This window comes from Stegostoma tigrinum, chromosome 22 (genome assembly GCF_030684315.1).
Source record: "Stegostoma tigrinum isolate sSteTig4 chromosome 22, sSteTig4.hap1, whole genome shotgun sequence".
Classification (NCBI taxonomy): domain Eukaryota; kingdom Metazoa; phylum Chordata; class Chondrichthyes; order Orectolobiformes; family Stegostomatidae; genus Stegostoma; species Stegostoma tigrinum.
This window is the reverse complement of record NC_081375.1, coordinates 46,642,939-46,656,147: the sequence shown is the minus strand read 5'-3', so window position 1 is coordinate 46,656,147 and position 13,209 is coordinate 46,642,939. Positions and strand designations below refer to the sequence as shown.

Here is a 13,209-nt window from a genome sequence, read left to right as displayed (position 1 = left end):
TGTTTGCAGCAGTTTTCCAGCGAAGCCCAAAACAAGCTGGAAGAACCACAGCTCATTTTCCACTTGGGGACCCTGCAGCCCTCCGAACTCAAATTCAATAATTTTAGGGTCTAAACTCTCCCATGTCCCAGCCCCCTGCCCCACACACACACCTTGTTATCACATAGCCTGTCATTACATACCACCAGTTGTTAGTCACTAATTGTCTCCATTAATAACTATTCACCCTCCCAGCCTGATCATTATTAACTCCTTTGTCTGACCAACTGTATTATTTACTCCTTACCCCAACCCCTCCCTATTTTCTGCATAAAAACTGAATTTTTCCCAGCCACCATCAGTTCTGAGGAAGGGTCACCGGAACCAAAATGTTAACTGATTTTTTTCTTCACAAATGCTGCCAGGTCTTCTGAACTTCTCCAGCAACTGCTGCTTTTGTCCCTGCAGCTTCAACTTGATTTTCAAGACATTTATTGAATATTGCTTTAATGAAAAGTTTAAAACTGTTTTATTCTTTTTCAACTTCTCATTCCCTTCAAACTCTTTTCTCTCTTTGTCGACCCTTTCCGCCATTTATTGACACTTTCAACATTTTGAAGACTACCTTCCCACTTTGCCTCTCCTTTGAGTCAACAAGGTGTAGAGCTGGATGAACACAGCAGGCCAAGCAGCATCAGAGGAGCAGAAAAGCTAATGTTTCGGGTCTAGACCCTTCTTCAGAAAATGAAGTAAAGGGGAAATGAAGTAAAGTTAAAGGGGAACAGATGGATCTGATAAGTTCCTGTTCCTATGATGCTGCTTGGCCTGCTGTGTTCATCCAGCTCTACGCCTTGTTATTTCAGATTCTCCAGCATCAGCAGTTCCCACTTTTTCTGTAGCCTCTCCTTTGAAATCTTTTCTCCAAATCCCCACTCCCAACCCCACCCACTGCCCAGGCTTAGCCCCTTTCTCCCAAATTTATAGCTTGATCCAGCGCCTAAGTCCATTGCTTTGTGACTATGGCTATAATCTCTGAGACCAGTCAGGTGTGGATGTAACAATGGAAGAAAGAGATAGACAGTAAGGCTGAACTAAGCCAACCCCCTTCACAGCTGGAATAGAACATTGCCAATGTAGCCCACTTAATCAAGAAGGGATGTAGAGAGACAAAGGCCAATTAGGCTCATCTATTATAAAGGACATAATAGCAGAGTATTTAGAAGTACATTATATAATTAAACATCATCAGGGCAAATTTTTTTTCAGAATTCTTTCAAGAGGCAACAAGAGAGATAGGTAAAGGGGAAAAGTGGCTTTCCAAAAGGATAAGTTACTACACATAAAGCTACTTAATAAGATCTGTTGATGGCCAGTTTAACCGAACCCTGGATCAGCTCATTGGCTTGTCCAGCCCACCTCCACATTGGGGTCTAGGATTTCGGGAGTGGAGGCTAAAGTACAATCAGAAATTAAAAAGTGTCATCTTCAAATAATGGTAAAAGGAGGTTCTAGATTGACCCAACCTGTGGTTACATGGAACGTTGTTTGTCAAGGGAACAAAAATCATACTAGGGCAGTCTAAGAGTCTGTAAGCCATTTTGACTGTCTATAACACAGGATCGCTGATTAGCGCTGTAGTTATATTGAATTTTTTTTTCAATTTTTGGACTGGACTTATGCCAGTTCTATTTCAAACTGATTAGGAATTGAGTACAGAAATCAGCTTTATACAGGCAAGAGTTTAGCAGCCAGACATGATGATGGTAAATGAAATGCCCTCTTGTCTGATATCTTTGATAGTTCATTTACAATTAGTTCATTTTCATCAGCAAACAATGCAGAATTAGTGGTTAATTACTTTACTAAAACGGCATGTCCACATGATTAGCAGATAGTTCTTGTTTGATGTAGAAGATTTTATAATGTGGACCAAATTTCATAATTGCATGTCATGAATTGACACCTGCATTATGGTATGAGGCAGTTCTGAATGTAATAACAAAATTTTCTCATGAACTGACAGTTCATTATGTCAACACAACAACTGTAGTATCTTCATGACGCTGCAGAGATGGTCCCATGCTGGGCAAAATACTGAAATATTAAATAGATTAATTGCTTTGATGGGTGAGTTTGGCTTCTGAGTTTCCATGTAAGTCTGATTGTTGATTCTAGAAAGCTTGCTAATGATCAACGTAAGTTAGAATAACACCACTAACCATCTCTCTCTGCATGTGAATGCATTAAATCACACATCATTTTAGCCTGTAATTACAATAGTTTCCACTGCTCTAGTGATTGACTTTAAAGCTGGCCATGTCAAGAAGTACAAAGGTCATTTGCCCACGGAATCAATCAGACTTTTTTTTCTGTGAATGGTTCAAGAAGAATTTTTAAATGACTCCAAAAGAAATTATCTTGTATTTTGGATTAGAACTGATATTTTTGTAAAATGTTTATTTCACTTTATGAGATTGTGATCTCTTTCAGAAACAAAATAATTGTATCTTTTGTTGGAACACAAGAGCAGGATTAAGCTATCCTTGCCACTACTCTGGAAATGTATAATCTTTTTAGCATGCTATCTAAGCCTGACTACCAAAAACAAATGGTTAAAAATGTTTAATCGCATGATGTCAAGACAGTGTGACACCTGTATTCTAGTTTTACAATAAGTCATTTTAAGAATTTTGAGGTTGGGCAAAGTAGTTGTGGATTGGAAGGCACAGCATTAGAATTTGATAGTTGTAAAATGAGTGGTAGGGGGGATGGGAGAGTGTGTGGTCCCTTTAAAAGATAATATGCATTTTCTAAGCTAGAGTTTTGTTTTTAAAATGGGCAGCTGCATAGAGAGTTCCTGAAATTGAAACATTTGTATCACGGATCTATGTGGTTAGCCACACAGGCAGTAGTTTGTTTAGTCAACCAGTTCGAATGTCAGCCAATTAATTTAAACCAGGCACTTAGAGACTAAGAACTAGATCATCAAGGGTAGAAAAGAAGAGGATATATGAAAATCAGTGCGAGAGAAACTGCCATCTCAGAGTTAACAACCATCAGCTCTAAAGTGAAAATCATTGGCTGTCACAGAATTCTCTAAGTTCGTAGAATAGCCATCAGCTAGCTAAACGTATAGTGGCACTCACAGCTAATATTCCTGACACAAGAATTCAATGGAGAGAGGCTCTCCTGAACAAGAATTCAGTGGAGAAAGGCATTTGTGACTGAGGATCGGCAGAGCTGGTGTAAAACATTTCAGAAGCCATATCCTGGGTGTAATTTCAAGAGTTTTTTTTATTATTTTGGCATATAAGTGGAACTTATATTCATTGGAATAGCATATCATTAGAGTTTTGTTTTATTCAGGATTAGTTAGTAGTGAAGGGGGAATTGTTCAGTTTGTTAGTAGTTCTGTTAATTTTTTCACTATTAGAATTAGACAAATTGTTGCTTGTTGATTATAGAGTGACTGTAAGGAGTTCATTTCATTTAAACTTCCTTTTATAACAGATGGGGAGATAAGAGGCAGTTTATACCATTTTTCACATTTCTTTAACAGATTATTACATTTGGTTGTGCAGATCTTGAGTATTGCTGGAACAGAAAGACATATTTTAACATTTAAATTTTAAGCCAGGCAAGTTTTCTCAGATTGCTTACAATGTTGCTGTTAACTGTCAATCATCATTAATTGGCATATTATCTGTGGCAATGCCACTATCGATCAGCATCTACCAACTAATCAATACTCTGCTGTCATCTGTTGGTGTTCCCCTTGAATTGGCATTCTTAAAAGCAAGATGAAAAGGTTTTTTTCAGCAATACTCGAATCATTTTAAGATAACCTTGTTTGTCTTTAAATTAAGTAAATTATTAATCGGTGCATTAACAGTAACTATCATATATAACAAGAAAATCTGCTTCCACCTTTCATTGGTGAAAACTCAGTATTCATCTCCATTCTATCTTGACATTGAACTGCCACCCTCCATTCTTATAGAGCAAAGAATCACTTCAGTTCTTTGTCAAATGTATTGTTGCTTAATTCAATTAACATCAGCGCGAAATCCTATGACACTACAGTCTCCTCCTGGTACCATGCTTTTAGGAGATATTGAAAACTGTGGACTTCCTTTGGATTGGCTCATCATGTGCTTGGTAAAATGGTTTTCCATTACTTTCCTCAGTATGGCTGAACAGGAAACTTCCCCACTCTGACATCAAACCATATTATCCTACCTCCAGTAGGATTATAACCATCCTTTTTGACCACATTATAAAATGATATTCCCATTGTGACAAAATGCTCAAGTGGGCCTTGAACCCAGAGCTGATGCCTGAGAGGCAGCGGCGTTACCACTATGCCAGAACTCTTTCCGTATTTACATCAGCCAAGATAAAATGGGAACTGAATTTCTTATGAAAAAGGAAACTAACATAAATACTAGAAGTGAGAGAAAGAAATGAGTTAGTAGTCTACAGCTGTGAAACAGATGTTGAAATTTGAAACAGAAGAATTAAATCTTAATTATTATTCAAACCTCAGCTTATTATGCTTAGGTAACTTTGTGTGAAATTGTTAAATGCATAAATTGTGAACAGCAAAGGTGAAAAAGCAGACTAAACTTTTCTCCCTAGTTCAAACTTATATTAAACCTAAATTGGAGAATAGGAGAACAGAAAGATATGCCATAGGCGTGCTGTGTTTTTTATGTACTTATAAATAAGCAAAATTAAATCTTAAGGTCTATTGAGAACCCCGACATTAACTTTTTTCCAAAAAAATTACATTAATCAAATTGTTGGACAGTAAATTAATCCAGTTCTGACATAAATGTTCCTTACATTCTAATACATTGAACAGTCCTTCATTTTATGGTCATGCTGGATAAAATTTTTACTTTTGTTTCAACGGATCCACATCCATTTCACCAATATATTGCTGAGGACGCAAGAATGACCCTTTGATGTAATAACTTCCAATCTACAGAACAGATGTCTGTCATCTCAACAGAGGAATTGTAAATATTAATTCAGTATTAAGTTTCTACAGCTTACTGTGGTACAGGAAATACAGTGTTTACCATCTTCTCCAATGCCCCCACAGTTTACCTTAACTTCAATCTCAGAACTCTACTTTTTAATTTCCTACAACAGGCATCCTTTTGTGCAATTGTTGCCAATTTGCGCGGTGACTGGTGGAGATTCACCACTGTTGGAGCTGAACGGAGACTGTGCCTCCCTCATCCAACTTTAAATCCATAAAGAATGACAAGCCAAAAAAGACTAGTTACAAAATTGTGCCCAAGATCTTGAAGCTGAAGGACTTAAAATTCAATTAGTTATTTTATTGTTTTAATTCTACTTTCTTGAATTGATAATGGAGTCAAGTGTTATTGGGGTGGTGGGTAAAACAGGGCAGACAAAAAAATAGAGCTGACCATGGTTTGCATTAATCAGGACCTCACCAAATGGCAGAGCTGGTTTGACGGGCAGAATGGCTTACTCTTTCTAATTTGCATGTTTTTATATGTTTTATATTAAGCCTATCTGCAGAAACATGAATAATTCAGCTATGTTTCCTTCTAAATAGGAATATTTTGTAATGGAAGCTTTGACCAATTTGTATGCTGGCCAGAATCATACCCAGGAAATGTTTCAGAACCCTGCCCCTGGTATCTCCCTTGGATTAAACCAGGTAACCGTCAAGTAAATTGTCCTTGATTTCTGCAAATTTTGTAAATTTGAACTGGCATCTGAGAAGAATAAATATTTCTGACTTTTATTCCCTTTTGTTTCCCAATGAACTCTATACTAATTGTGGGCAATGTATCTCAAGACAGCAAGCTGTTATTCTTTATCATCTGGCAAGATTCACAAACCAGCTTGCTGATGACTGTCAATTTAATTTTCTATTGTCTAAGGAAGAGAGTCATGATCTACCATTACACGTAGCCCCGGAAATGCTCCACAGATCGTGTTTCTAATAGAACTACCAATCACATTCCCCACCTTATCCTGCCTCATGCATAGTTCCCTTGGTTGTTCCCTTTGAGAATTGGCATTCTTACGATTCTGTCCCGATAAATGCAAGATGAAAATATACAAAGCATACGAGGAACAAGATTGGGCCACTCTGCCGTTTAAGCTTATTTTCCATTCAAGATCACAGCAGCTCTGATTTTAACGTCAGCTCTACACTTCTGAATGTCTCTGATACCCTTTCATTTCCTTGGTCCAACAACGTGTCTATTTTTAGCAAGAATCATATTTTGTTGAAGGATTGCTCTGCACGAATGCTCCAAAATTCAGCATCAGTGAACTGAGGAAGGCCACTGGACCCGAAACGTTAACTCTGTTTTCTCCTTCACAGATGCTAAGCTTTTCCAGCAACTTTGTTTTTGATCAGTGAACTGACCGCTTTTATGAGATTTATTGATTGCAGAGCTGATTACAACAAAAGACGGCTATAATTTTTTTTCTGTATGTACTGCTGTAACCTGCACTCATACTCTGCATGTATTAACAGGAAGTAAATCAACCACAGACTTCTCCATCAATTATGCTCTGTCCCACTTCCCAGTGGCTGGGCCCAACTCCTTGACCCTCAGATTAATTTTCTATATCCTAAATACCAGCAGACTCAGGAAACGTCCTGCCTCCAGATACCCGAGCGTACCCCAGACTGTCATATTTTCATTCCACTGCTCAGGTGTTAACAAAAATCAAGCCCATCACCCTCAGAAAGTGTTCAGATTGTGTGAAGGGCACTCTTCAGTGATTCCTAATTTCAATACAGCTGTTCAGTGACAATAAAAAAAAATAAACTTCCAGCCCTTGTTCCTCAGGTAGGTGATTGCCTAGTGGTGTAATCGCTAGACTATTAATCTGGGGACCGAGAAAATGTTCTGGGGCCCTGCATTTGAATCCCGCCATGGCAGATGATAAAATTTTCAGAGTCTAGTGATGAGGATGAAACCATTATCAATTGTCAGGAAAATCCATTTGGTTCACTAATGCTCTTTAGGGAAGGGAATCTGCCATCCTTACCTCATCTGGCTGACTCTTAAGTGTCTTCTGGGCAATCAGGGATGGGCAATAAATGCTGGCCTAGCCAGGGGCACCTGCATCCTATTGTTGAAGAAAACAAAAGGAACCCTCACCCCCCATAAAGTCTCAATATCCCTTAACACCAAATCATACCATCTCCGAGAATTTCCCCCCTTCCCCTCCACCTCCACCGCCTCACACGCTTACACCAATGGACCCTTGTATCCTCCTTTTCAACTTATGTTTCTTTACCCAGTCCAATCGAACCTCATTGTCTACATGTCAACCTGTGATCCCCATCGCCCTTATATTCCCCCTTTTATAACCTTCATGCCAACTTACACCACTTCACTCAACCTTTAATAATCCCTTGGGCCCTTCACCTCAGAACCAATGCCCATGACTCCTCATGCACTCCTCATCAATCTGCCCAATTCTACAGCCCTTTATCGTGCCATCCAAACATAACGCGAACCCATGCACCCGACCCGCCATTGACCACTTTGAAGGCTTTATAAGCACTCAGAGCTTTCAAACAAACTGTGAACTGACAGGCATCCCAAAATGATAATGTTAAGTCGTGAATTCGCCAATTCAATAGTGATGACCCGCAAGTGTTCAGCAACAGTGTGAAGTAGCAGACTGATTCTTTTTAACAGAAGACAGCTTTCTCAAAAATTAAAAGGTCATTAGACTTAAGAAACTTCTCTTATAAACTTGACAGTTTCAATGAGTCTATCCTTTTTATTATGCACATTCTGTTGAACTAACCCAAAGGTATTTGACCTTTCCTAGAGGGTACATTATATTTTCCAAAGGGCACTTAATCATCTTCGAAATGTATCCCTGCACTTATTAAAAATAGTATGCTTTTAGAGAGAAGGCCAAGCACCCTTTGAGTTAGCTCAACATAAATAAGAATGCACATAAAAGGTGGATAAAGTCATTGAAACCAACACGCTTACGAGACTGGAGTCAAGTTGTCAAGTTATTTAAATCTTCTGGTCTTTCAATTTTTGAGTAACATTCTGAAGTTCAAAAAAAAACCCTGTGCTTGTTATTTTCCTCGATCTATTGACATAAGCCTATGAGTAATCATGAATGACTTCATAACAAAGCAGTGTGGTACCTGTCAGTTCAGAATTTGATTGACAGTTTCAAGTGAATATAATGCCTTTAAAATGAGGAAATGAATGCAAGTACTTGGTTTTATAAGGAATTAGCTGAGGAAACAAATAAAGGAGAGGTTTTTATTCATGATCATTTATATGAAATAATTAATTAATAAACACCTAGAACTTTGTCTTATTTCATCTCAGCATTGGTCCTGAGATCTACCATGGTGAGTATGAATGGCGCACAATATGGTTAGAAGGGTCCATATGTTGAAATAAATTGACATGATGCTGTAGAGAACCATTGGGTTAGGCAGACTGACTTAGCTCAATAGAGTTCTGGCAGCTTCACCTAACAAGTGCAAACCCATATATTATGTTTGGGTCATGCCCCCAGTGAAAATTGGATCTGACTAAAGGCTACTTGACTTTAGCATTCCAAGATAATAAAATGCGAGGCTGGATGAACACAGCAGGCCAAGCAGCATCTCAGGAGCACAAAAGCTGACGTTTCGGGCCTAGACCCTTCATCAGAGAGGGGGATGGGGGGAGGGAACTGGAATAAATAGGGAGAGAGGGGGAGGCAGACCGAAGATGGAGAGAAAAGAAGATAGGTGGAGAGAGTATAGGTGGGGAGGTAGGGAGGGGATAGGTCAGTCCAGGGAAGACGGACAGGTCAAGGAGGTGGGATGAGGTTAGTAGGTAGATGGGGGTGCGGCTTGGGGTGGGAGGAAGGGATGGGTGAGAGGAAGAACCGGTTAGGGAGGCAGAGACAGGTTGGACTGGTTTTGGGATGCAGTGGGTGGGGGGGAAGAGCTGGGCTGGTTGTGTGGTGCACCCCTGTCTGCCTTCCGGAGAGACCACTCTCTCCGTGACTCCCCTGTTCGCTCCACACTGCCCTCCAACCCCATCACACCCGGCACCTTCCCCTGCAACCGCAGGAAATGCTACACTTGCCCCCACACCTCCTCCCTCACCCCTATCCCAGGCCCCAAGATGACATTGCACATTAAGCAGAGGTTCACCTGCACTTCTGCCAATGTGGTATACTGCATCCACTGTACCCGGTGTGGCTTCCTCTACATTGGGGAAACCAAGCGGAGGCTTGGAGACCGCTTTGCAGAACACCTCCGCTCAGTTCGCAACAAACAACTGCACCTCCCAGTCGCAAACCTTTTCCACTCCCCCTCCCATTCTCTAGATGACATGTCCGTCATGGGCCTCCTGCAGTGCCACAATGATGCCACCCGAAGGTTGCAGGAACAGCAACTCATATTCCGCCTGGGAACCCTGCAGCCTAATGGTATCAATGTGGACTTCACCAGTTTCAAAATCTCCCCTTCCCCTACTGCATCCCTAAACCAGCCCAGCTCGTCCCCTCCCCCCACTGCACCACACAATCAGCCCAGCTCTTCCCCCCCACCCACTGCATCCCAAAACCAGTCCAACCTGTCTCTGCTTCCCTAACCGGTTCTTCCTCTCACCCATCCCTTCCTCCCACCCCAAGCCGCACCCCCATCTACCTACTAACCTCATCCAACTTCCTTGACCTGTCCGTCTTCCCTGGACTGACCTATCCCCTCCCTACCTCCCCACCTATACTCTCTCCACCTATCTTCTTTTCTCTCCATCTTCGGTCCGCCTCCCCCTCTCTCCCTATTTATTCCAGTTCCCTCTCCCCATCCCCCTCTCTGATGAAGGGTCTAGGCCCGAAACATCAGTTTTTGTGCTCCTGAGATGCTGCTTGGCCTGCTGTGTTCATCCAGCCTCGCATTTTATTATCTTGGAATTCTCCAGCATCTGCAGTTCCCATTATCTCTTGACTTTAGCATTCATAGTTGCCACTGTGAACCACAGATGTGCAAAGTACAAACCATCCTCATTCCCCCTCAGTGAAAACGGCATGTGCCAGGTTCAGGTGTAGGACTTGTGGCATTGAAGTATAATGCCATTTTCACCAAAGCCAGAGACCCTCTCCATCTTTGAAATCTCCAGACCACAGTAAGGGGGAGTTGTGCTTGCAGCAAAGCTATTTTGTCAGTAACATTTACCAAACATCTGAACAAATACAGGTGCACATTGAGTGCAAGTCTCTGGCATTCAGTCAGTGGGGAGTTAAGTGACTGGGGAAGAAGGTGTTAGTTTGTGATCAGCCATTAAAGGCCAGATCAGGCTTGACATTCCCCTGCTGTTATAGTCTATAAATATATAAAATTGACAGACGGAAAAGGAGTAGTTGGTACATTGAGCCTGCTTTCCTTTGCGTGATGACTGGAGCAGTAGACTAGATACATCCCAACATCTAACCCACACCATCCCATCTCTCAAAGGGAAAATAAATGAGAAATTCCCTGAAAATATGTTCCAGAAAATGTTGTATCCTTTGGGCATCAGGACTCCCAGGAGTTCGGTCTTCATTTAAAGCATACTGTAATGCCTTCTATTCATCAATCGTAGAATCTCTACAATGTGGAAGTGGACTATTTGGCCCATCAAGTCCACACTGACCCTCCAAACAGCATCCCATTCAGACCCATCCCCCCACCTCTCTCCTCATAACCCTGTATTTCCCAAGACTAATCTACCTAGCCTACACACCTCTGGACACTATGGGCAATTTATCATGACCAATACACCAAACCTGAACGCTTCTGCACAGTGAGAGGAAACTGGAGCACCCAGGGGAAACATACGCAAAGAATGTGCAAACTCCACACAAACAATCACCTGAGGTTGGAATTGATCCAAGATCCTTGGCATTACGAGGCCACAGTGCTAACCACTGAGTCACTGTGTGGTCCTGATCTTCTGTTGAAAGACTACAAACCCTTAAAGTTCAACCTTGTTGTCTCCAAACTGGTTCACCTCAGTGTCCTTCCTTGCAGGAAGCACAGGAATGGTCTACAGGCATTGCCTAGAAAATGGTAGTTGGATGACAGTCTCAAATTCTACTGCAGTCTGGCGGGATCATTCTGAATGCTCTGAAGACAGCCATGATGTCCTGCAGAAGGTAAACCTTTGGGATGCTTGTAAACTTTATTCATTTTGTAAATTGTAAACTTTGCCACAGTAGTTCTTGCTTTTTCTAGTCATCTGGAAATGGAGATTTTTCTCTTTACAGACTCCATCTGAGCATCGTCATGGCCAGACAGTGCTATTGGTTAGTTCAGGATAACAGTATTCCAGAAAGGTTGAGAAAATCTAAAATTCCATTTGGTCTTCATTCTGCCAAAACATCTGAAAATGTTAATTTTGCCCTAGCATCCATGTTCAAACAACCAGTGGAGTTCAGGGTGTATTTCCTTAATTTGAAAAAAACTGTTCAGATCTGTTCCAGTCTCTCTCATGAAGTCATCCTCTAGACAGTCCTAATGCTGCATTGTTTCCTATATGTTTCTGTCATAGTAGTCTTCCATCACAATGTTGTTCATCAGATCTTGGCAGATAAAAAGTACATTAGAAGTTTGGAACTCTCTTCTAAATATGGCCACAAATGCTGGATCTGTCATTCATTTTAAAACTGAGGTTTATCAACTTTTGCTTTCCAAATATATTAAAGCAATACTTGCCAAACTATTTTCCAATGAGTCCTTATTTTAATACTTGAATACTAATGAGATTTCACATGCCAACAAAAACAATACAGCAACAAAGCATTGTAGTAACAATCAGTACATAACTAAAAAGCTAGATCTCCTGTTTAAACCAGACTTGTGTGTTAAATTGCACATATTGAACATTTAGTGATGACCAACAACTGGTAACTTGGAAAGATAATGAAAGACTTGGGAATAGACAAACAAACTTAACAGCTGAGCAGAAAAGCAGAGAGAGACAGAAACACAAGCTGATAACAGCAAGGATACTGCAAGACTCTCTCTCTCTTCCTGATTCTCTCTCTCTCTTTCTCTCAACCTCAAAAAGCAGTGCCAGTTACATAAGCAACTTAACTTATTGAAAACTCAGGTCCATAAATTTTGCCATAATGCTACAGTATGAGTCAACATATAAACAACCAACCTCAGATTTGAAATCTAATACCTCAAAGACTCAATGGACATTTCATGCAGCCTGCTCCTCCTATCCAGACTAGACACTTTCTCTTTTTGCAACTTATTAGCTGTGTGTTGTGCATGTGCTAGACGTCCCATTTTGATTATTTTCAGGGAGTTAGTATTGCAAAATTCCCTTTCTTTCGTTCAAGAACATCTTGTAATTGATTCATTAATTTTGATCTAGTTAATTCTATTTTAATTAAAGCTGCATGCATGCTAAATAAAAAAAACTGATAGATGGAGAGGATATGAAAAGGACGGGAGCCAACTCCAATTCAACAACTGGTTGTAAGCCTAACATGGCAGAGATTGTAGATGTCTTTTAATGTTTGAAGTTCCCATGTTTGCTGTACAGATGTACGTCATTGTACAAAGCAACAACATCTTGATTAGTAATTACTTTGAAAAACATTTTGTATTTGTCGAATTATAACTTGGAAAGGAGTAACTGACATCAGGACAAAATATTAAATGGCGTACACATAATGAACATTATTTTCTGATAGTTATTTATGAAACAGGATTTACTTGTGCCTAAGGTTCCTGAGTAGATTTGTAGCTCGGTTGTGATGCTATGGTTGGTTTGCTCGCTCAGCTAGATCATAAGTTTGCAGACATTTCATTACCCTGCTGGGTAACATCATCCATGCAGCCTCCAATGAAGCATTGTCCTGTTTTCCTGCTTGTTATTTAAAATCTGGGATCCATTGGAGTTGATTACCTCATTTCTGGATTTTCTTTGAAGTCGTGTGTATAATGTCATCTACATGGCCCATACTCACTCATCTCCATACACACAGACACAGAGAACCACCACTTCGAATGGGACAACATCAGGATCCTAGGACAGGCCAAAGCATGGGAATTTCGAGACGCCTCGTTCTCCACCAAGAAGACCATCAATAAACATATAGAATTAGACTCTAAATACACACCACCACAAAGAAAAACTGGAAAGGAGGTAATCAACTCCAACAGACCGCAGAGTTTAAATAACAAGCAGGAAAACA

At 40.5% G+C, this 13,209-nt stretch overlaps 1 protein-coding gene across 1 annotated transcript in view; it reads left to right on the top strand.

Moving 5' to 3' along the window:
• The window catches only part of LOC125463462 (glucagon-like peptide 2 receptor), a 55,566-nt gene that overhangs the window by 19,503 nt on the left and 22,854 nt on the right, over window positions 1–13,209 (top strand). The window contains exons 3-4 of the mRNA XM_059653558.1: window positions 5,573–5,677; window positions 11,030–11,154. Coding sequence (XP_059509541.1) covers window positions 5,573–5,677; window positions 11,030–11,154 — 230 coding nt within the window. The remainder of the gene's footprint in view (window positions 1–5,572; window positions 5,678–11,029; window positions 11,155–13,209) is intronic.